This window comes from Bombina bombina, chromosome 9, assembly GCF_027579735.1.
Source record: "Bombina bombina isolate aBomBom1 chromosome 9, aBomBom1.pri, whole genome shotgun sequence".
Taxonomy (NCBI): Eukaryota; Metazoa; Chordata; class Amphibia; order Anura; family Bombinatoridae; genus Bombina; species Bombina bombina.
Window position 1 is genome coordinate 180,910,496 of NC_069507.1, and position 24,759 is coordinate 180,935,254.

General features: G+C 37.8%; 1 protein-coding gene across 1 annotated transcript in view; it reads right to left on the minus strand.

Moving 5' to 3' along the window:
* PTPRE (protein tyrosine phosphatase receptor type E) overlaps nucleotides 1-24,759 on the minus strand; it is a 487,247-nt gene that overhangs the window by 57,227 nt on the left and 405,261 nt on the right. Inside the window, exons 13-14 of the mRNA XM_053692511.1 lie at nucleotides 6,190-6,325; nucleotides 5,635-5,784 (exon numbers count right to left, since the gene is read on the minus strand). Of these exons, the coding sequence (XP_053548486.1) occupies nucleotides 5,635-5,784; nucleotides 6,190-6,325 (286 nt within the window). The remainder of the gene's footprint in view (nucleotides 1-5,634; nucleotides 5,785-6,189; nucleotides 6,326-24,759) is intronic.

Genomic DNA, 24,759 nt, shown 5'->3' on the forward strand with positions numbered 1-24,759 from the left:
CAGGGCCAAAGTGGTAGGGCAAGGGGGAGAGGGAGAGGAGCAAGGGCAGGTAGATTAGGGGTAGAGTCTGCTGGGAGGAGATGTGCTATTTATTTGAATGAGGTACTGGTGATTAGTACCACAATTGGATTATTGGAGCTGCATCCAAGAGGACAACCCATAACAGGAAAAATGAGCTCTGGATACAGGTGGCAGAAGCTATCAATGCTGTTGGTGGAAATGAAAGCACTGAGGAGGTGGTGAAGAAAAGTTAAGAAATGTAACTTACTTTTATATATTTCATGTAGCATCATTTATGTTTTTGACATTTGTGTTTATTTAACTTTGTACTGAGAGCAAGTTAAAATGTTTTATTAAATTGTATAATCCATGTCTAAAGATATATGGGCTCATTCAGTAATTGAGATGAACTGACAAGGAAATTGTGTAGAGGCTTACTTTGCATAATTTGAAGGATGCTCCAGTACAGTTATGATATCCATACTATTTGCATATTACAGCCTACTATTAGTAATAACATTGCTTCACATCAATTTGCTGTTTAAGCTATAGTCATAATATCTCTGTACTATAGCATGATAGAATGTAATATAAGATACGTCTAAAAGGCATGTTGTTGTTAAAACTTTCATTATATTTTCAGATACTTTGATATCAAACGCCAGATGAGGAGGAAGGTATCCATGCTATCCTCATATCCAATAATAGGTGCACAATGCTTTACAGCAACATTAAGCAAAATACAGCATGCTACAATAATATCTGTTGCCTCCAGCGGGAGGTACAACAGATAATCACCAGACTTGTCCAGGCATAAAAACCTTGATACCTCTAACATGCCCTCTATAATAAATCTGGTAGCACAGTAAAATAACATTGTTATAACAATGTTCTGCTGTGGACTGTTGATTCTTAAAGGGCCATGATACCCAAATGTTTAAACACTTGAAAGTGATGCAGCATAGCTTTAAAAAGCTGACTAGAAAATATCACCTGAACATCTCTATGTAAAAAAGATATTTTACCTCAAAAAATCCTCAGTAGCCACATCCCATTGTAAAGGACTTCTAAGCAGCAAATCAGTATGTCTGTCCCGGGACAGCTAAGGGAGTGAGCTTACGTGCACACTCGTCTTATTCCCCTATTCAGTTTAAGGAAGTTTACTAAGTTAAGTGAATTCTCATGAGATCACAGTAAAAGAGTTCATGACCTCAGCACTGTTGATGCTGTTTGGCTGCTGTTCATTTCTTCATTTTTTTTTTACCTGCAGATGGGCAGCAACTGAAGTATAACTTTTTACACAGAACTCACTCTGCTGTGCTGAGGAAATTGTGAGGTAAAATATCTTCTTTTTTTTTACATAGAGATGCTCAGGTGATATTTACCTGTCAGCTTTTTACAGTTATACTGTATTGGTTTCAAGTGATTTAGCATATGAATATTATTTCCCTTTAAGCGAGGTCACCACACACCAGATGCACATTCATGGAGTAGAACAACTTCCTATTTTCATTGATGTCCTCCCTGCTTAATGGCCTCCTCAGCGCAACATAAGTGCAATCGATAATCCCACCTGGTAAAAGGCAATCTTCCACAATTCCTCAGATGTGGTAGAGAAAAAAGGCATCAGTAAGGCACATGGAAATGTATGGTTGTAACAACTATGATTATACCCCTTTATGAGCTTTTAGCTTAGTTAGACACACCCTTTAAAAGATAGATAATCCCTTTATTACCTATTCCCTAGTTTTGCATAATCAACACAATTATATTAATACACTTTTTACCTCTGTGAATACCTTGTGTCTAAGCCTCTGCAAACTGCCCCCTTATTTCAGTTCTTTTGACAGACTTGCATTTTAGCCAATCAGTGCGGACTCCTAAGTAACTCCACGTGCGTGAGCACAGTGTTATCTATATGACACACATGAACTAATACCCTCTAGTGGTGAAAAACTGTCAAAATGCATTTAGGTAAGAGGTGGCATTCAAGGTTTAAGAAATTAGCATATGAACCTCCTAGGTTTAGCTTTCAACTAAGAATACCAAGAGAACAAAACAAAATTGGTGATAAAAGTAAATTGGAAAGTTGTTTAAAATTACTATCTGAACCATAAAAGTTTATTTTGGACTAGACTGTCCCTTTAACACTGTTTGTTGCTAAGATCATTACTGCCTGCAAACCTTCAGTACCATTGAACAGAAGGGTGATTCTGATTCCTTTTATCAGTCTTTGCTCTGTTTCATCTTTACATTCCACAGCACTGCAGCATTTCCAGACATACCTGTCCATGTGAACTCCTTATGAATGAGTGCCAGTTATCTGCATTATGTCACGCTGCACTGCTCCTTTCTTCTCCGTTGCGCCGCTCTGTTGCTATGGCTGTTGCCATGGACACTGCCATGGACGCGGCGGTTGCTGTGAGCATGCAGCGATGATGTCATCGCCGCACGTCAATTCCCCTCTCTTGCCGGTTGGATCCTCAGAGTCTTCTTGGCGCAGATCGGCATCGGCACCTATGTAAGTACCTGCTTAACTTTTGCACACTGCCCAAGTATAGGACTTACTCTGTGTGCTCCTGGGTGCGATTATCTACTGTTGCTTAAATTACATTATCGTTGCTGAACTTTGCCTGTGTGACCACTCTGTTGCTTAACCCCTGAACTGCTGGATATCTTGTTGCTGGACTTTGCCTGTCTGACCACTCTGCTGTTTAACCCCTGAACTGCTGGATACCTTGTTGCTGAACTTTGCCTGTCTGACCACTCTGATGTTTAACCCTTGAACTGCTGGATACCTTGTTGCTGAGCTTTGCCTGTCTGACCAATCTGCTGTTTAACCCCTGACCTGCTGGATTACCTTATTGTTGTCAAACCTTGCCTGTCCCTGACCCCTCTGCTGTTTTGTCCTGTACTGCTGATTTTAAGGACTGCCCTGTTTTCCGTGAGTACTACTTACCTTATTTTATACCTCTCATTCTGTTCTGGGATATTTCCTTATCCTTCCACTTGACGCTGGGATAAGAAGACTACTGGCCAAGTTTGGTCTGATAGGGAAATACCCCACGAGCATTACACATTAACAGGGCTAACTTTTGGCTATCCTGTGGTAACTCTGGATGGAAAAGATTCCTTGAACTAGCTTTCCTATTACCTCTTATGAACCTAAATGCGGCTCCTACAAATGCACTTATTTGCAATTGCTACATAGTAGATACAAGAAATAGTTACAGAGCAACTGTTATATTTATTCTGCAATTGTGATCCATAACCAGTTATTATAACCTGAGTATTACAATGGTTGAGTAATCCCTACCAAAGCCCCAAAATCTGCCTGGTATGAATGCTTAGAAAAATGCTGCGTCACTGCTAACAACTAAACCAGCACAGGTATTGGATGTCTCCTTTCAGTCAGAGGCTCCAGATCCTGTCTTATAAACTGGAATAAATCCAGGATAGCCCAATGGGAGAGCCTAAACGTCTGAGGATTTGGTGAGCATTCAGCCTCTCCAGGACAGTCCTCTCTAAGAGGGCTCAGGGGACACTGACAGGAGCAGGATTAGCTTCTATTTCTTCCTGGTCTACTGCTCTTTCTGCTACCCTCCTTCTTTGTAGGCAACAGCATGAGCCAAACATCTTGGACAGAACAGCTAGCAAAACAATGTAGAGAGCAAAGATCTAAGCAAATGAAGGGTAGTGGCCTTCTTATAGGGGAATACTCGCTAACAAGAGCATTCAAGTGAATTGGCAGGAGAATTACACAATCTAGGCCAAGGTAGCTGATGTGGAATAAGTGTTGGAATGGAGACATTCTCCATTTAGGCTACTTTGACCTAGTATTTGTAATTCCTGTCAGTTTATCTCAATTAACTGTCAATCACTTTTTATGGATAGATTAATCCAATAGTGGGTCTAGATGGATGATATGTGCAATTCACTAGCTCTGAAGCAAATTAATTATTTGAGAAAATGTATGCATTTCGGCTGTATATCAGTTGTAATTCGGTCAAAATTTTGTTGTATGTGAATAGATAAATATAAGTAGATTTAATGCTTGAATTTGTCTGAACTGAATTTAGTCAAATTGCAACTGAATAGCAGATGAAAATGATCTTCAATTCAGCAAAAACAGCCAAAAATTGAGTTAATGACTAGATTAAATGGTCATTTTAATGTCCAAATCCATTAAACAAAATTAGTCTGTAATACCCTTGTAATTCGTCTCTTTGTGAATAACCCCTATAGTTGTCAAAACAGCTCACACTCCTCAGATATGCTCTTGTTGGAAGTTTCAACTAAGGAGAGGAAAAGAACAGATAACAGAAGTACACTGGAAGTTTTTATTTGCACACTCTTTTTGAATTATGAAAGTTTAATGTTTAACTGTAGACAGCTTCCACGGCTCTGATGACAGCCAGGGACATAACTCCACAAAGATAAAACATAGTCTTGATATCTGCTATTAGACATTCACATATAAGATTACCTATAATCAATTTTAGCATGCGTGCCTTGAATATCTTTCTAAATGGGTGTTTTTAAATACAAAGAAGAAATTATTTCAATATCCCTTTAAAGCATCATCTTAAAATACTTTTAATGTATTGTTTTTACCCAATGAAAAGCCACCTTTTTGGCTGTTTAAATTTGTTTCAAAATCCTATCATTTCGAAAGGATTAATTTGCCATTCGCAATTTATTCTCTAATTAAAAAAGTAAAAATATTGTGAGTTTTACATTATTATTATTATAATATTAATGATGCAGCTGTAATAGTTTTATATTTTTAATATTTATTAGACATAACAATGAGAAGAAAAAAAAGCTGATGTCACTGATTACTGATCCATCTGTAAGTTGTTGTGGGGTAAATATTTTTTTCTTTTTTTTTTTATTGTTTTAAAAGATAGATAATCCCTTTATTACCCATTCCCCAGTTATATTAATACATTTTTTACCTCTGTGATTACCTTGCATCTAAGTCTCTTCTGATCAAATGACTTTTTATTTATTATCTATTGACTTGCATTTTAGCCAATTAGTGCTGTGTTATGCTGTGTTGTGCTGACTCCTAAATAACTCCCTGGGCGTGAGTACAATGTTATCTAAATGGCCCACATGAACTAGCAGTCTCTTGTTGTGAAAAGCAAATAAAGTATGTGATAAGAGGCTGTCTGTAGTGGCTTAGAAAAAGGCAGAAATTTAGAGGTTTAAATGTTATAAAGTATATTAATATAACAACGTTGGTTGTGCAAAGCTGGGGAATGGGTAGTAAAGGCGTTATCTATCTTTTTAAACATTAACAATTTTGGTGTAGACTGTCCCTTTAAGGTTAGCATTTTAAAGGGGCATAATGATAAAAATGTATATGTTCATGACAGCATTTTAATTATGAATAGAATATGTTGTATATATTTTTCTATTAGCAAAAATGCTTCTAGCAAAAGATATGCACATATGCTGTGGTTAGCAACTTTACTCTTGTATCTTGTAAAACAAACCGCACCCAAAAGAACTCTTGAATATTTTCACTGCCAAATACAAACTAAACAATTTTGCAGTAGTTCTATTATGCAAACATTTAAGCTCAACTTTTCTTAAGGCGGTTATAATGTCATATAGGTTTGTACGTACCTTAAATTCTTGCTCAAGCCCAATCTTATCAAAATGGGGTGCAGGGCTGTATAGGCTTTGTAGGTGTTTTTCTAACGAGGCCACGTCAAGTTCAGTGTCACCATAGAGGTAGTATTCCAGTAAGGCTTGATAAATGAAGGAGTATTGCATCTAAAAGCCACAAAGGAAACAGGTTCACTATATTTTATTACGTTACTGGTTTTGCAACCCTAAAGGGACATTGTAGACAAAACAACAAGCTGTTGTATATTAATAACCCCCTGTTAGAGAGATATGAAAGCCAAAATTTATCTTTTCCAATTTCAGATAGAGTGTGCCATTAAAAAAAAACAAAAAAAAAACGCTTATCTTCTGTTATCAAATTTACTTTGTTCTCTTGGGGTAGGAGTGTGCACGTGTACATACATTGTTGCAAAAGCCGCTGCCATTTAGCCCTCAAGACACGTACACACATATATTAGCTTAGTTTTTTAGCTACTATGTCCCATTTATTACAGTAACAACAAATTTTCAGTAAAAGAATATACATTTGATGAGAACATAAATTCTTCTTACATCTGTCTGAACCATCTGAGGACGTTGATTCCGGATTCTTGCAACAAAATCAAAGACATTCACTTGTTTTTCTTCATTCATCATGTCAATAATAGAATCTATCACTATGAATGTCCCCGTTCGTCCAACACCAGCACTAGAAGAAATAATGAAAAGACAAAATCATCTGAAAATTGACATTCTGCTTTTTACATTTAAACCTCTAAGTGTGAGCTTATCCTCCTTACTAAGCCTGCTTTACATAATATTTTAAGCTACTTTTATGGATTTTGCAACACATCACAAAATTCAACAGATCTGAATGAGACTTACAGATTTATGACTGCAGGTCATAATTAGCATAAAGCTCATTCATATATACACACTCTTATAGGTGGTTGTGTTTATATATATATATATATATATATATATATATATATATATATAAATATACACACACACAAACACACACATTCTGTTATAACATATACACTGTAGCTAAAAGATCATTTGGTATTCACTATATTGTGTTCTTTATTACACATCATGAGCCACTAGGTGGAGAACTTTAATAGTGAATGAAATAAGTGTTTTGGGAATAGGAAAATGTTAAATATCCTGTGTGCACATAACATCCTCTTTACTTCTAAACTGTTTACTTTTTTTAAGCAGTGATGGCCTTGACTCAACTTTCCATTATCATAAATATCCAAACAAAAATAAAACACTGTATATTAAAGGGGAATTTATAATCTAAAGTTAAACTTAAAGGGGCATTGTAGACAACTTTTATGTTTAATCTAAAACAGGACATATAAAATATATATATTTTTTATTTTGTTCTTTTTTATTAACTCATGTTCCTGTCCTGAATAAATAAATGTTTTTGTCATATTTGCAGACTTGCAGAGGTGTGTCCCTCTACAACAGTAAATCAGAGGTAGTTGCCCTTATCAGACAGGATTAGTTTGACGTAAAATACTGCAGTATTAGTTTAAATGTAATCAGATTTGACATAACATTTTTCAAGCACAACAATGTGTGTATGTATATGTGTAAATGCTTTCAAATACATTATAGAACATTTCTGAGTAAGGGACATGATGAGCAAAATGTTCTTTGTCACATTACATGTTTTTGTTTTAGAGTAATTTTTATAGTAAAAGCTACTTAAATTGTGTTACAGTATATAACTAGCAGGGAATCCATGTAGACTATTTAGGTATTCATTGCACGCTGCTTGATACAGATAACACAGTACATTTATATATGTTTTAAAAAAATTGTACGCTAAAATGTTTTCTGTGCTAAATTTTCAAACTGTATAAAGATAGTGGTATTTTTTTTTTTATGGATGTCTCTGTGCTAAATAAACTAACTTTTTCTGTGGGAGTTGTGCTAATCAGCTAGTGAGGCAGAGACTTAAAGGACAGTCTAGTCCAAAATACACTTTCATGATTCAGATAGAGAATGTGGGCCTCCATTACATATGCAGCGTCGCCCGCAAAATACCCCACCGCCAGATTTTACGCGATTTTGGTATTACATATACGGCGCAGCATACAAGTTACCCGTGTTTATTTCACCCGTCGCCCGCAATTATTACTCCCATAGGCTGACATAGAACCACGTCGCAAATCGGTATCCAATATCCAGCGCAAGGACTTACGTGGCGAAAATGGAGAATTCTTACTCCATTTTAACCTCGTCATAAAAGGCAGCTGTAGCAAGCCTTGCGCTGAGTATGGGAGCACCGTAACTCCCTAAAATGCCTGCAAAAATCAACACCTAACACCTAACGCATGCGCAATGTCTATTTACCTGTCAACCGCAATCCCCCACTGCAATAACTAATAAAGTGTATTAACCCCTATATCCGCCATCAAACCCACACCGCAAGTAATAACTAAATTATTAACCCCTAAATCCGCCAACCCCAACATCACAAAATACTGCTTAAAACTATTAACCTTTAAAGGGACAATCTACACCAAAATTTTTCTTATTTAAAAAGATAGATAATCCCTTTATTACCCATTCGTCGTTTTTGCATAACCAACACAGTTATATTAATATACTTTTTACCTCTGTGATTACCTTGTATCTAAGCCTCTGCAGACTGCCTCCTTCTCTAAGTGCTTTTGACAGACATGCAGTGTAGTCAATCAGTGAAGACTCCTAAATAACTTCACAGGAGTGAGCACAATGTTATCTATATGACACACAAGAACTAACACTGTCTAACTGTGAAAAACTTTCAAAATGCTCTGAGCTAAGAGGCGGGTTTCAACTGTTTAGAAATCAGTTTGAGCCTAGCTATACCACCAAGGGAACAAAGCAAATTTGATGATAAAAGTAAATTGAAAAGTTGTTTAAAATTGCATGCCCTGTCTGAATCATTAAAGTTTATTTATGACTTTTACTGTCCCTTTAATCCACCATAGCCCACAACGCAATAAACCTATTCAAGTATTAACCCCTAAACCGCCATAGCCCACATAGCCTATTAAATGTATTAACCCCTAATCTGTCGCCGCCACTATAATAAAGTTATTAACCCCTAAACCTAAGTCTAACCCTAACACCCCCTAACTTAAATATTATTTAAATAAATTTACTATTATTAACTCAATTATTCCTATTTAAAACTAAATACTTACCTATAAAATAAACCCTAAGATAGCTACAATATAATTAATAATTACATTGTAGCTATTTTAGGATTTATTTTAATTTTACAGGCAACTTTGTATTTATTTTAACTAGGTACAATAGTTATTAAATAGTTATTAACTATTTAATAGCTACCTAGCTAAAATAAAGACAAATTTACCTGTAAAATAAAAACTAACCTAAGTTACAATTACACCTAACACTACACTATCATTAAATAAATTAATATAATTAACTACAATTAGCTAAAATTAAATACAATTATAATAAAATAAGCCAAAGTACAAAAACAAACACTAAATTACAGAAAATAAAAAAAATTTACAAGAAGTTTAAACTAATTACACCTAATCTAAGCCCCCTAATAAAATAAAAAAGCCCTCCAAAATAATAAAATTCCCTACCCTATACTAAATTACAAATAGCCCTTAAAAGGGCTTTTCTTTCATGTAATTAGCAAGAGTCCATGAGCTAGTGACGTATGGGATATACATTCCTACCAGGAGGGGCAAAGTTTCCCAAACCTCAAAATGCCTATAAATACACCCCTCACCACACCCACAAATCAGTTTTACAAACTTTGCCTCCTATGGAGGTGGTGAAGTAAGTTTGTGCTAGATTCTACGTTGATATGCGCTCCGCAGCAGGTTGGAGCCCGGTTTTCCTCTCAGCGTGCAGTGAATGTCAGAGGGATGTGAGGAGAGTATTGCCTATTTGAATTCAATGATCTCCTTCTACGGGGTCTATTTCATAGGTTCTCTGTTATCGGCCGTAGAGATTCATCTCTTACCTCCCTTTTCAGATCGACGATATACTCTTATTTATATACCATTACCTCTACTGATTTTCGTTTCAGTACTGGTTTGGCTTTCTACAACATGTAGATGAGTGTCCTGGGGTAAGTAAGTCTTATTTTCTGTGACACTCTAAGCTATGGTTGGGCACTTTGTTTATAAAGTTCTAAATATATGTATTCAAACATTTATTTGCCTTGACTCAGGATGTTCAACATTCCTTATTTTCAGACAGTCAGTTTCATATTTGGGATAATGCATATGAATAAATCAATTTTTTTCTTACCTTAAAATTTGACTTTTTCCCTGTGGGCTGTTAGGCTCGCGGGGGCTGAAAATGCTTCATTTTATTGCGTCATTCTTGGCGCTGACTTTTTTGGCGCAAATGTTTTTTTTTCTGTTTCCGGCGTCATACGTGTCGCCGGAAGTTGCGTCATTTTTTTACGTTCTTTTGCGCCAAAAGTGTCGGCGTTCCGGATGTGGCGTCATTTTTGGCGCCAAAAGCATTTAGGCGCCAAATAATTTTTGGCGCTAAAAAAATATGGGCGTCACTATTGTCTCCACATTATTTAAGTCTCATTATTTATTGCTTCTGGTTGCTAGAAGCTTGTTCACTGGCATTTTTTCCCATTCCTGAAACTGTCATTTAAGGAATTTGATCAATTTTGCTTTATATGTTGTTTTTTCTATTACATATTGCAAGATGTCCCACGTTGAAACTGAGTCAGAAGATACTTCTGGATAATCGCTGCCTGGTGCTGGAGCTACCAAAGATAAGTGTATCTGCTGTAAACTTATGGTATCTGTTCCTCCAGCTGTTGTTTGTACTGTTTGTCATGACAAACTTGTTAATGCAGATAATATTTCCTTTAGTACTGTTACATTACCTGTTGCTGTTCCGTCAACATCTAATACTCAAAGTGTTTCTGATAACATAAGAGATTTTGTTTCTAAATCCATTAAGAAGGCTATGTCTGTTATTCCTCCTTCTAGTAAACGTAAAAAGTCTTTTAAAACTTCTCATTTTTCAGATGAATTTTTAAATGAACATCATCATTCTGATTCTGATAATGGTTCTTCTGGTTCAGAGGATTCTGTCTCAGAGGTTGATGCTGATAAATCTTCATATTTATTTAAAATGGAATTTATTCGTTCTTTACTTAAAGAAGTCCTAATTGCATTAGAAATTGAGGATTCTGGTCCTCTTGATACTAAATCTAAACGTTTAGATAAGGTTTTTAAATCTCCTGTAGTTATTCCAGAAGTTTTTCTTGTCCCTAGTGCTATTTCGGAAGTAATTTCCAGGGAATGGAATAATTTGGGTAATTCATTTACTCCTTCTAAACGTTTTAAGCAATTATATCCTGTGCCATCTGACAGATTAGAGTTTTGGGACAAAATCCCTAAGGTTGATGGGGCTGTCTCTACTCTTGCTATTCTTCTTCAACATGCTAATAATTTTATTTGTGATGCCATCTTTGATATCATTAGAGTTGATGTCAGGTATATGTCTCTAGCTATTTTAGCTAGAAGAGCTTTATGGCTTAAAACTTGGTATGCTGATATGTCTTCTAAGTCTACTCTGCTTTCCCTTTCTTTCCAGGGTAATAAATTGTTTGGTTCTCAGTTGAATTCTATTATCTCAACTGTTACTGGAGGGAAAGGAACTTTTTTACCACAGGATAAAAAATCTAAAGGTAAATTTAGGTCTAATAATCGTTTTCGTTCCTTTAGTCACAACAAGGAACAAAAACCTGATCCTTCATCCTCAGGAGCGGTATCAGTTTGGAAACCATCTCCAGTCTGGAATAAATCCAAGCCTTTTAGAAAATCAAAGCCAGCTCCTAAGTCCACATGAAGGTGCGGCCCTCATTCCAGCTCAGCTGGTAGGGGGCAGATTATGTTTTTTCAAAGAAATTTGGATCAATTAAGTTCACAATCTTTGGATTCAGAACATTGTTTCAGAAGGGTACAGAATTGGCTTCAAGATAAGGCCTCCTGCAAAGAGGGTTTTCTTTCCCGTGTCCCAGTAAACCCAGCGAAGGCTCAAGCATTTCTGAAATGTGTTTCAGATCTAGAGTTGGCTGGAGTAATTATGCCAGTTCCAGTTCTGGAACAGGGACTGGGGTTTTATTCAAATCTCTTCATTGTACCAAAGAAGGAGAATTCCTTCAGACCAGTTCTGGATCTAAAAATATTGAATCGCTATGTAAGGATACCAACATTCAAAATGGTAACTGTAAGGACTATCCTGCCTTTTGTTCAGCAATGGCATTATATGTCTACAATAGATTTACAGGATGCATATCTGCATATTCCAATTCATCCAGATCACTATCAGTTTCTGAGATTCTCTTTCCTAGACAAGCATTACCAGTTTGTGGCTCTGCCGTTTGGCCTAGCTACAGGGAGTGCAGAATTATTAGGCAAGTTGTATTTTTGAGGATTAATTTTATTATTGAACAACAACCATGTTCTCAATGAACCCAAAAAACTCATTAATATCAAAGCTGAATAGTTTTGGAAGTAGTTTTTAGTTTGTTTTTAGTTATAGCTATTTTAGGGGGATATCTGTGTATGCAGGTGACTATTACTGTGCATAATTATTAGGCAACTTAACAAAAAACAAATATATACCCATTTCAATTATTTATTTTTACCAGTGAAACCAATATAACATCTCAACATTCACAAATATACATTTCTGACATTCAAAAACAAAACAAAAACAAATCAGTGACCAATATAGCCACCTTTCTTTGCAAGGACACTCAAAAGCCTGCCATCCATGGATTCTGAAAGTGTTTTGATCTGTTCACCATCAACATTGCGTGCAGCAGCAACCACAGCCTCCCAGACACTGTTCAGAGAGGTGTACTGTTTTCCCTCCTTGTAAATCTCACATTTGATGATGGACCACAGGTTCTCAATGGGGTTCAGATCAGGTGAACAAGGAGGCCATGTCATTAGATTTTCTTCTTTTATACCCTTTCTTGCCAGCCACGCTCTGGAGTACTTGGACGCGTGTGATGGAGCATTGTCCTGCATGAAAATCATGTTTTTCTTGAAGGATGCAGACTTCTTCCTGTAGCACTGCTTGAAGAAGGTGTCTTCCAGAAACCGGCAGTAGGACTGGGAGTTGAGCTTGACTCCATCCTCAACCCGAAAAGGCCCCACAAGCTCATCTTTGATGATACCAGCCCAAACCAGTACTCCACCTCCGCCTTGCTGGCGTCTGAGTCGGACTGGAGCTCTCTGCCCTTTACCAATCCAGCCACGGGCCCATCCATCTGGCCCATCAAGACTCACTCTCATTTCATCAGTCCATAAAACCTTAGAAAAATCAGTCTTGAGATATTTCTTGGCCCAGTCTTGACGTTTCAGCTTGTGTGTCTTGTTCAGTGGTGGTCGTCTTTCAGCCTTTCTTACCTTGGCCATGTCTCTGAGTATTGCACACCTTGTGCTTTTGGGCACTCCAGTGATGTTGCAGCTCTGAAATATGGCCAAACTGGTGGCAAGTGGCATCTTGGCAGCTGCACACTTGACTTTTCTCAGTTCATGGGCAGTTATTTTGCGCCTTGGTTTTTCCACACGCTTCTTGCGACCCTGTTGACTATTTTGAATGAAACGCTTGATTGTTCGATGATCACGCTTCAGAAGCTTTGCAATTTTAAGAGTGCTGCATCCCTCTGCAAGATATCTCACTATTTTTGACTTTTCTGAGCCTGTCAAGTCCTTCTTTTGACCCATTTTGCAAAAGGAAAGGAAGTTGCCTAATAATTATGCACACCTGATATAGGGTGTTGATGTCATTAGACCACACCCCTTCTCATTACAGAGATGCACATCACCTAATATGCTTAATTGGTAGTAGGTTTTCGAGCCTATACAGCTTGGAGTAAGACAACATGCATAAAGAGGATGATGTGGTCAAAATACTCATTTGCCTAATAATTCTGCACTCCCTGTACAGCTCCAAGAATTTTTACGAAGGTTCTCGGTGCCCTTCTGTCTGTAATCAGAGAACAGGGTATTGTGGTATTTCCTTATTTGGACGATATCTTGGTACTTGCTCAGTCTTCACATTTAGCAGAATCTCATACGAGTCGACTTGTGTTGTTTCTTCAACATCATGGTTGGAGGATCAATTTACCAAAAAGTTCATTGATTCCTCAGACACAGGTAACCTTTTTAGGTTTCCAGATAGATTCAGTGTCCATGACTCTATCTTTGACAGACAAGAGACGTCTAAAATTGATATCAGCTTGTCGAAACCTTCAGTCACAATCATTCCCTTCGGTAGCCTTATGCATGGAAATTCTAGGTCTTATGACTGCTGCATTGGACGCGATCCCCTTTGCTCATTTTCACATGCGGCCTCTTCAGCTCTGTATGCTGAACCAGTGGTGCAGGGATTACACAAACATATCTCAATTAATATCTTTAAAACCGATTGTTCGACACTCTCTGACGTGGTGGACGGATCACCATTGTTTAGTTCAGGGGGCTTCTTTTGTTCTTCCGACCTGGACTGTAATTTCAACAGATGCAAGTCTTACAGGTTGGGGAGCTGTGTGGGGGTCTCTGACAGCACAAGGGGTTTGGGAATCTCAGGAGGTGAGATTACCGATCAATATTTTGGAACTCCGTGCAATTTTCAGAGCTCTTCAGTCTTGGCCTCTTCTAAAGAGAAAATCGTTCATTTGTTTTCAGACAGACAGTGTCACAACTGTGGCATACATCAATCATCAAGGAGGGACTCACAGTCCTCTGGCTATGAAAGAAGTATCTCGAATTCTGGTATGGGCGGAATCCAGCTCCTGTCTAGTTTCTGCGGTTCATATCCCAGGTATAGACAATTGGGAAGCGGATTATCTCAGTCGCCAAACATTACATCCGGGCGAATGGTCTCTTCACCCAGAGGTATTTCTTCAGATTGTTCAAATGTGGGGACTTCCAGAAATAGATTTGATGGCCTCTCATCTAAACAAGAAACTTCTCAGGTATCTGTCCAGATCCAGGGATCCTCAAGCGGTAGCAGTGGATGCATTGTCACTTCCTTGGAAGTATCATCCTGCCTATATCTTTCCGCCTCTAGTTCTTCTTCCAAGAGTAATCTCCAAGATTCTGAAGGAATGCTCGTTTGTTCTGCTGGTAGCTCCAGCATGGCCTCACAGGTTTTGGTATGCGGATCTTGTCCGGATGGCCTCTTGCCAACCGTGGACTCTTCCGTTAAGGCCAGACCTTCTGTCGCAAGGTCCTTTTTTCCATCAGGATCTCAAATCCTTAAATTTAAAGGTATGGAGATTGAACGCTTGATTCTTAGTCAAAGAGGTTTCTCTGACTTTTTCCTGGCATTCTTTTAGAATTCCGAGAATTTTACAGTTTCTTCAGGATGGTTTGGATAAAGGTTTGCCTGCAAGTTCCTTGAAAGGACAAATCTCTGCTCTTTCTGTTCTTTTTCACAGAAAGATACCTAATCTTCCTGATATTCATTGTTTTGTACAAGCTTTGGTTCGTATAAAACCTGTCATTAAGTCAATTTCTCCTCCTTGGAGTTTGAATTTGGTTCTGAGGGCTCTTCAAGCTCCTCCGTTTGAACCTATGCATTCATTGGACATTAAATTACTTTCTTGGAAAGTTTTGTTCCTTTTGGCCATCTCTTCTGCCAGAAGAGTTTCTGAATTATCTGCTCTTTCTTGTGAGTCTCCTTTTCTGATTTTTCACCAGGATAAGGCGGTGTTGCGAACTTCTTTTAAATTTTTACCTAAGGTTGTGAATTCCAACAACATTAGTAGAGAAATTGTGGTTCCTTCATTATGTCCTAATCCTAAGAATTCTAAGGAGAAATCATTGCATTCTTTGGATGTAGTTAGAGCTTTGAAATATTATGTTGAAGCTACTAAGAATTTCCGTAAGACTTCTAGTCTATTTGTTATCTTTTCTCGTTCTAGGAAAGGTCAGAAGGCCTCTGCCATTTCTTTGGCATCTTGGTTGAAATCTTTAATTCATCATGCTTACGTCGAGTCGGGTAAAACTCTGCCTCAAAGGATTACAGCTCATTCTACTAGGTCAGTTTCTACTTCCTGGGCGTTTAGGAATGAAGCTTCGGTTGATCAGATTTGCAAAGCAGCAACTTGGTCTTCTTTGCATACTTTTACTAAATTCTACCATTTTGATGTGTTTTCTTCTTCTGAAGCTGTCTTTGGTAGAAAAGTACTTCAGGCAGCTGTTTCAGTTTGAATCTTCTGCTTATATTTTCAGTTTTTTTCTTTATAAGATTTAAACTTTATTTTTGGGTGTGGATTTTTTTCAGCGGAATTGGCTGTCTTTATTTTATCCCTCCCTCTCTAGTGACTCTTGCGTGGAAGATCCACATCTTGGGTAGTCATTATGGAAGATCCACATCTTGGGTAGTCATTATCCCATACGTCACTAGCTCATGGACTCTTGCTAATTACATGAAAGAAAACATAATTTATGTAAGTACTTACCTGATAAATTAATTTCTTTCATATTAGCAAGAGTCCATGAGGCCCACCCTTTTTTTGTGGTGGTTATGATTTTTTTGTATAAAGCACAATTATTCCAATTCCTTATATTTATGCTTCGCACTTTTTTTCTTATCACCCCACTTCTTGGCTATTCGTTAAACTGATTTGTGGGTGTGGTGAGGGGTGTATTTATAGGCATTTTGAGGTTTGGGAAACTTTGCCCCTCCTGGTAGTAATGTATATCCCATACGTCACTAGCTCATGGACTCTTGCTAATATGAAAGAAATGAATTTATCAGGTAAGTTCTTACATAAATTATGTTTTTGCGGGGCATTGCCCAAAAGTAATTAGCTCTTTTACCTGTAAAAAAAGAAATACAACCCCCCAACATTAAAACCCACACACCCAACCTTACTCTAAAACCCACCCAATCCCCCCTTAAAAAAAACCAAACACTAACCCCTTGAAGATCACCCTACCTTGAGTTGTCTTCACCCAACCGAGCAGAAGTCTTCACCCAACCGGGCAGAAGTCTTCATCCGATCCGGGTAGATGTCTTCATCGAATCCGGCCAGAAGAGGTCCTCCATCCAGGCAGAAGTCTTCATCCAAGCAGCATCTTCTATCTTCTTCCATCCGACGAGGAGCGGCTCCATCTTGAAGACATCCGACGCGGAGCATCCTCTTTGTTCGACGTCCAACTGAAGAATGAAGGTTCCTTTAAATGACGTCATCCAAGATGGCGTCCCTTCAATTCCGATTGGCTGATAGAATTCTATCAGCCAATCGGAATTAATGTAGGAAAAATCCTATTGGCTGATGCAATCAGCCAATCGGATTGAGCTTGCATTCTATTGGCTGATTGTAACAGCCAATAGAATGCTAGGTCAATCCTATTGGCTGTGGGTTTGATGGGTTAATAGTTTAAATAGGCATATTGCGTTGTGGGGGGTTGTCGGTCTAGGGGTTAATACATTTAATATTAGTAATGAGAGGGGGGATTGCGGATATAGGGTTTTTACGTGTCGAGCTTATTTATGGGAGCTGTGTTAGACTTTTACGGGAGATTTGTTATTTTCTTTACTTTTCTTAGGCGCCGGCAGTTTCTAAAGTGCCGTAAGTCACTGGCGACTCCAGAAATTTGTACTTACGCTCATTTCTGGACATCGCTAGTTTATCCGACTTACGGCACTTTATGAGCTGCCGGCGGGGTTTATGTAATACCCCAATGTGCGAAATGAAATTACGGGCGCGCAGGTTCCCACGCTTGCGCCGAAACCTGCGCCATATATTTGATCGCGCCCGTGATTTTAAACAATTTTCCATTTTACTTTTATCACCAATTTTGCTTTGTTCTCTTAGTATTCTTAGTTGAAAGCTACACCTAGAAGGTTCATATGCTAATTTCTAAGCCCTTGAAGGCCGGCTCTTCTCTCAGGGCATTAGTTTTTCACCACTAGAGGGTGTTAGTTCATGTGTATCATATAGATAACACTGTGCTCACGCACGTGGAGTTCAGGTGAGCCAGCTCTGATTGGCTAAAATGGAACTGAAATAAGGGGGCAGTTTGCAGAGGCTTAGATACAAGGTAATCACAAAGGTAAAAAGTGTATTTATTTAACTGTGTTGGTTGTGTAAAACTAAGGAATGGGTAATAAAGGGATTATCTATCTTTAAAAAAAATAAACATTCTGGTGTAGACTGTCCCTTTAAATAGCTTTTTTAAGCAAACTATTTAAAGATGTTTTAATTATGCTATGTTATGTACAGGATAAAAGTATCATGTCCTTTTAACTTTTTATATGCGTTAGAGATTTGTTATTTATTTTCCTATTAGATGTAATGACTATTTTCAGAAAAGCACAGTCATATTTAATAAAATAAATACATTAAGCAGTAACAAAGTAAATACAACTATTTGAAAGTTGAAACTCTGTCATGAACTAGCTAATATTGTGAAGGCACAGCTGTGATGATGCAGATTCTACTTAAAGGGACACTAAACGCAATTACTTTCTTTCATGATTCAGACAGAGCAAGCAATTTTAAGCAACTTTCTAATTTACTCTTATTATCAATTTTTCTTCATTTTCTTGCAACCTTTATTTGAAAAAGCAGAAATGTAAGGTTAGGAGCCACCAATCAGCAAGCGCTACCCAGGTTCTAAACCAAATATCGTGCACACGGTTTAAAGGGACAGAAAACACAAAAATGTTTTATTGTTTAAAAAGATAGATAATGCCTTCATTACCCATTGCCCAGCTTTGCACAACCAACATTGTTATATTAATATACTTTATAACATTTAAACCTCTAAATTTCTGCCTGTTTCTAAGCAACTAAAGACACATGCTTTTTATTAGTTTTTTCACAACAGGGGAGTGCTAGTTCATGTGAGCCATATAGATAACATTGTGCTCAAGCCCATGGGTTGTGCACAACACAGTACTAATTGGCTCAATTGCAAGTCAATATATAATAAATCAAAATTAATTTGATCGGGGGCTGTCAGAAGAGGCTTAGATACAAAGTAACCACAGAGGTATAAAGTGTATTAATATAACCATGTTTTCTGTGCAAAACTGGGGAATGGGTAATAAAGGAATTATCTATCTTTTTAAACAATAAACATTTTTGAGTTGACTGTTGACAATATGTGGCAGCAGTGTGTGTACAATGTTATTCCCAACAACCAGTAGAGGGAGTGCTGTAGCTTCAGTCACTTTATGGTAAAACTCTATGATAAGATATACTTGTGCTGTATACCTAAAGTAAAACATTTACTAAAGAAGACTGAACACAAAGTGAAAGTGAAAGTGAATCTACATTTGGATAGGTAATCTGAAATCTAAACAGTGTCTGTGTTCTGTCAAGAACTCCAATTCCTTGAAATCTCCAATCTGACGTCACTTCCGGTGACTCTATTTTCACTATCTGTTTTGCCTATCTTGGGGGGCACACCGCCGATCCTCTGGCATACACCCCAAGTAAAACTTGAGGAATGAGGTTTACAATGGGGGCTTTGCCCCCCTTGAATTCCCCAGGCGGAGGCAAAATAGATAGTGCAGATAGGTGATTACAGTGCCCATCTGATTGGTTGTAAATCCTGTCACTCACTGAGAAACGGACCAATCAGATTTATGGAATCACCGGAAGTGACATCAGATTGGAGTTTTCGATGTATTGGAGTTCTCGACAGAACATCTGCAGTAACAGAGAGTGAAGACAGAGCTTTGGGTGATCTTTATTGTCATTCAGCATTGACTGCTGCAGCTATAGCTCCCTACAGGCTGTTTGTATAACAGTACTACACACCCTGCTGTCACATGGTGCATATGGCACATACACGTTCCTGAGTCTACCTCAGTATTTCTTCATGGAAATTCAATTTTATTTTTTAATTTTATGCTCAATTTTAATCATGAAACCTTCCATGTACCATTAATGCTAAAAAATGAGCCCCAGGATTCCATTTTTACGCATAATAAAGCAGTATGTGATCAGTCATTCTTCAAAGTTATATTATTATTTAAAAAATCTTGTACTGTTTTATTTATATGAATTGTATTCATGGACAGCGCTGCAGAATATGTTGGCGCTTCATAAATAAAGTATAATAATAAAAAAATAAAAAATAAATAAAAATATAACCTTATGAATGAAATATAATCACGTATTTATGTATTAGTGCAATATAGGTAAATGTTAAAGAACCATTAAACTTGACATTTCAACAACTTGAGCATATAATGTTGCATTATTGCAAGTGAAACATTATTACAATATACATTCATTATTTATTTTGCAGCTTTTTGTTTTAAAATGTTGTTTCACTTTCTCCCAGGGAGGCTTGAGTTAATACTTTAAAGGGCCATTATGCACTCAAAAAATATGGGCTAGTTAAATAAAGCATTAAAAGAAAATAAAGTTTTCAATTAACATGTATTATCAATTTTGCTGCTTTAAGGGACAGTAAAGTCAAAATTAAACTTTCATGATTCAGATAGGGCATGCAATTTTAAACAACTTTCCAATTTACTTTTATCATCAAATTTGCTTTGTTACTTTGGTGGTATTTTTGAAAAGCTAAACCTAGCTAGGCTCAAACTGATTTCTAAACCGTTGAAAACCGCCTCTTAGCTCAGAGCATTTTGAACATTTTTCACAGTTAGACAGTGTTAGTTCATGTGTGTCATATAGACAACATTGTGCTCACTCCTGTGAAGTTATTTAGGAGTCTTCACTGATTGACTACACTGCATGTCTGTCAAAAGCACTTAGATAAGGAGGCTGTCTGCAGAGGCTTAGATACAAGGTAATCACAGAGGTAAAAAGTATATTAATATAACTGTGCAAAAATATAAATAAGAAAAATGTTGGTGTTTACTGTCCCTTTAAGGTTCTAAAAATGATGTTAAAGTTTAAAGTCCTCTGACTTCATGAGAATATGTTCGTAATCCCCAGTAGCTACAGAACAAGGCTTTTTTCCACACTCCCTAACTTGTGTTTAGACAGCCCTCCTGCTGGAGCGGTCTGTGTAATGTGCTTTGTAGTGTAGTAATATGTTCAAATGCAGAAATGATGCAGATATACACAGAAGCTGCAGAATTCCACCTCCCTTTCCCCCTCCGGTTACCACAGATCTCCTCCAGTCTCTGCACACCCTAATTAACCCTTTGAGTGCTAAGCACTTTCCCACCTGGGTGCTAAGGTGATTGAAGGTTTTTTTTTTATTTTAATTTTTTGAAATTTTATATTTTATTTTTCAGATCCCCAAGACTTACACCATTGAAAAGGTTAGGCGATTACCTTTCCAATGGTGGGTCTTGGGGGTATGTAGCTGCTTAGATGCCTTAGATACAGGCGTCTAAGCAGCATGCCCCCTTTCCCTATACTTTGCATTGTCAATTGTTAATAAAGTTGCGCAGTGACGTCATCACGTCATTGTGCGTGACGTCACCGCGCAAAACGTGAAGCCCCGGCAATGCCTGTCACTATGCAGGCCCGATCGCCGGGGTAGGAGCGGGTGGGAGCCCCCAGATCTCCCTCAATGTGGGAGAGTGCTACCGACGGCTCTGAGTCGTTGTTAGCACCAGAGTGGGAAACTCTGCGGCGGCTCAGAGCCGTCGTTAGCACTCAAGGGGTTAATAAGCCTTGTTCTTTAGCTACTGGGTATTACGAACGTATTCTCATGAAGTCAGAGGACTTTAAACTTTAACATCATTTTTAGGACCTTAAGCAGCAAAATTGATAATACATGTTAATTGAAAACTTTATTTTCTTTTAATGCTTTATTTAATTAGCCCATATTATTTTGAGTGTATAATGGCCCTTTAAGGCAAATTATGCAATCCTTTGTTTACTTTTACCTCCTTCCCTAAGCTTCTATAGTGTTACATGCTTTTAAAAAGTGGATTATCAGTTTTGCATCAACAATCATGATAGGCAAATCATTCTTTGCAATAGTAACCATGTTGAATTAGTGTAAAACCACCTTAAAGCGACAGTATACACACATTTTCATATAACTACATGTAATAGACACTACTATAAAGAATAATATGCACAGAAACTGATATAAACATTCAGTATAAAACCGTTTAAAAACTTCCTTAGAAGCTTCCAGTTTAGCTCTGTTTAAAAGGTTACTGGAACACCCACTGCAAGTGGGAAATAGCAGACACTCCCCCTCCCCCTGCATATGAATAGACCCTTTACACAAACAGAAGCAAGCTAGAGTAGGTATACGTCGGTATTCTCCTAAAACTTTGGAGCTTGGTTAGGAGTCTGAAAATCAGAGCAATGTTATTTAAAAATAAGCAGAACTATCCATTATTTTAAAAACAAAACTTTATGGGCTATATAAATAGATTATCTACAAAATATTTAGGCAAATAAAAAATTTGTATAATGTCTCTTTAAGGGAATACAAGAATGCAGACTACTCCAGTCTGCTTATGTGCAAACAGAATGTGTGCTATATCTGAATATTAGTTTGTGATTGGTTAGCAAGGGGGACAGGAAAAAGGTGAAAAGAATAAACATAAAATAATAATAATACATTTGCTCAAAATTAAGATATAATTTTTGAGGCCCTGGAACCTAAAAGATAAAGAAATATTAATTATAAACTGCAAAGTCCCAGTACGTCTGTTCATAGATTACACTCCCCTCCTTAATTCTGTTTGCTCCCCTTAGGGTTTTCTTAGTCCTCGTAGAGATAATGAGCGTCATTTATCAAGCAGCGAATGCTTCTCCGGAGGCCCATTGTTTCAGGCTCGCTTGAAATGAAAGTTAAAGGGACAGTCAACCTAAAAAATGTTCCTAAATATATGTAAAAGGTTATTGAAGCTAAATACATCAGACAGTATCCCAAAGTGGAAAGTTAAGAAATGTGTAAGTAAATCAACTATTTAATTTGCTCTCAGTATACAGATACAGTATTCCATTTACCTTAAGTGAGCGTTACGATACTGATCGGTCATTAGTAGTTCCTGCAACAAAAATCCTCCCTTGAGCATAATAGGCGCATTGCGCAAGTGCGCAAATTGCGGGACAGCGCAAATTCGACTAGATTCAATTTTGGGAGACTGAATACATCAGGATGACGTAGGGGTAGGAGGGCTCAGGCGGCCATCTCTAAACGGCCGAGGATGAAATAGTTGATTTACTTACACATTTCTTAACGTTCCACTTTGGGATACTGTTTGATGTATTTAGCTTCAATAACATTTTACATATATTTAGGATTTTTTTTTAGGTTGACTGTCCCTTTAAGAAGTAGCGGTCTTATCACCGATCGGAATGATCGGAAGCCTCAGCTGGCGGCATGGCATTGCACAAGCATTTCTGGTGAAATGCTTGTGCAATGATAAATGCGGAGAGCGTATGCAGGTGTCCGCCTGCAGCGATGTCCATTTGATAAATGGAGCCCAATATCTCAAATTATATAACTTAGTGCTATAGGATATGATGATATGACTACTTATATATAAAAGAGAAAGAAAAAATCAACACAACCCTGCTAACAGTAAAACCATGAACCAAGTTAATAGGGATTTTGGTAGTTTGTCTCCAGCAGTAATTTGAACAGCTTCTTAAGATATTTTCACACTAGACAGCTCATAAATCTTTCACACAATGACCTTTATATCTGACATAGTGCAAATGATTTCCTGTCCAGGATAATGCAACCCAAGTATATAAATGAATATTGCCTTATAGTACCAGAAAACCATTCTTCTTATCAATAAGTATAACTGTTATCTTGTATCTTCTAATTTTCTAAAGAACATTTGCAAATGTTTTTAACTTTTATTTTAAAGATAGAATTGGAAACTAAACTATTAAAATAAAGTATTTGTTTTGCTTTTTGATGTGAGTGCAAAAATAGAAGCACTCGAGTGATGTTAATGCACAATAGCAATAATACTTTTGCACTACACTTGTAATTTAGGCCATAATGCTTTAAAACATTGATTCAAAAAGACATTCCAGATTACATGAAAAATTATAAGATGGAGGTGTACGCAGAAACACATGGGAATATTACCTCAAACCTAAAACCCATAATCAGGAAGCTGCAACGTGCTAATGCTTCCAAGCACTTTGTATTCAATCAGATAGAGCCATCATAGACTGGTTTGTAACACATAAATAGATGCCCCAAATTTCACTAACCACAGTGATAGTAAAACATAACGACCAAGAAACGTCGCCAATTCTTGAGCACATCAGCAGCCAGTCTTTCCTCCTTTTCCTTCTCTCTTTCTTATACACTTCTTTCCCCCCCCCCCCCCTCTCTCCTTCCCACCCTCATATCAAATCCTATGTTTACTTTATGGAAAAAAGAAAATTTATGCTTACCTGATAAATTTATTTCTTTTTTGACACAATGAGTCCACGGATCATCTTAATTACTAATGGGATATTCACCTCCTGGTCAGCAGGAGGAGGCAAAGAGCACCACAGCAGAGCTGTTAAATAGCTCCTCCCTTCCCTCCCACTCCAGTCATATTTACACCAAATCTTATGGTAAATCCTTCTAGTAACAGGCTTACAAGCCTGAATCATTGTCTCTATAACAGCGTCAGAAAATCCCCGCTTGGATAAAATTAAGCGTTCAATCTCCAAGCAGTCAGCTTCAGAGAAACTAGATTTGGATGAATGAAGGGCCCCTAAATCAGAAGGTCCTTCCTCAACGGAAGTCTCCAAGGTGGTAGAGACGTCATCTCCACCAGATCTGCATACCAAATCCTGCGAGGCCAGGCTGGTGCTATGAGGATCACAGAGGCCCTTTCCTGTTTGATCCGAGCAATTACTCAAGGAAGAAGAGCAAACGGAGGAAACAGGTATGCTAGATTGAAGGTCTAAGGGGCCGCCAGAGCATCTATCAGTTCCGCCTGGGGGTTCCTGGATCTCGACCCGTATCTTGGGAGCTTGGCATTCTGCTGCAATGCCATGAGATCTAATTCCGGTTGACCCCACTTGAGAATCAGGCTGGAGAACACTTCCGGATGGAGTTCCCACTCCCCTGGATGAAAAGTCTGCCTACTCAGAAAATCCGCCTCCCAGTTGTCCGCCCCTGGGATGTGGATTGCCGACAGACAGCAAGAGTGGGCCTCCGCCCA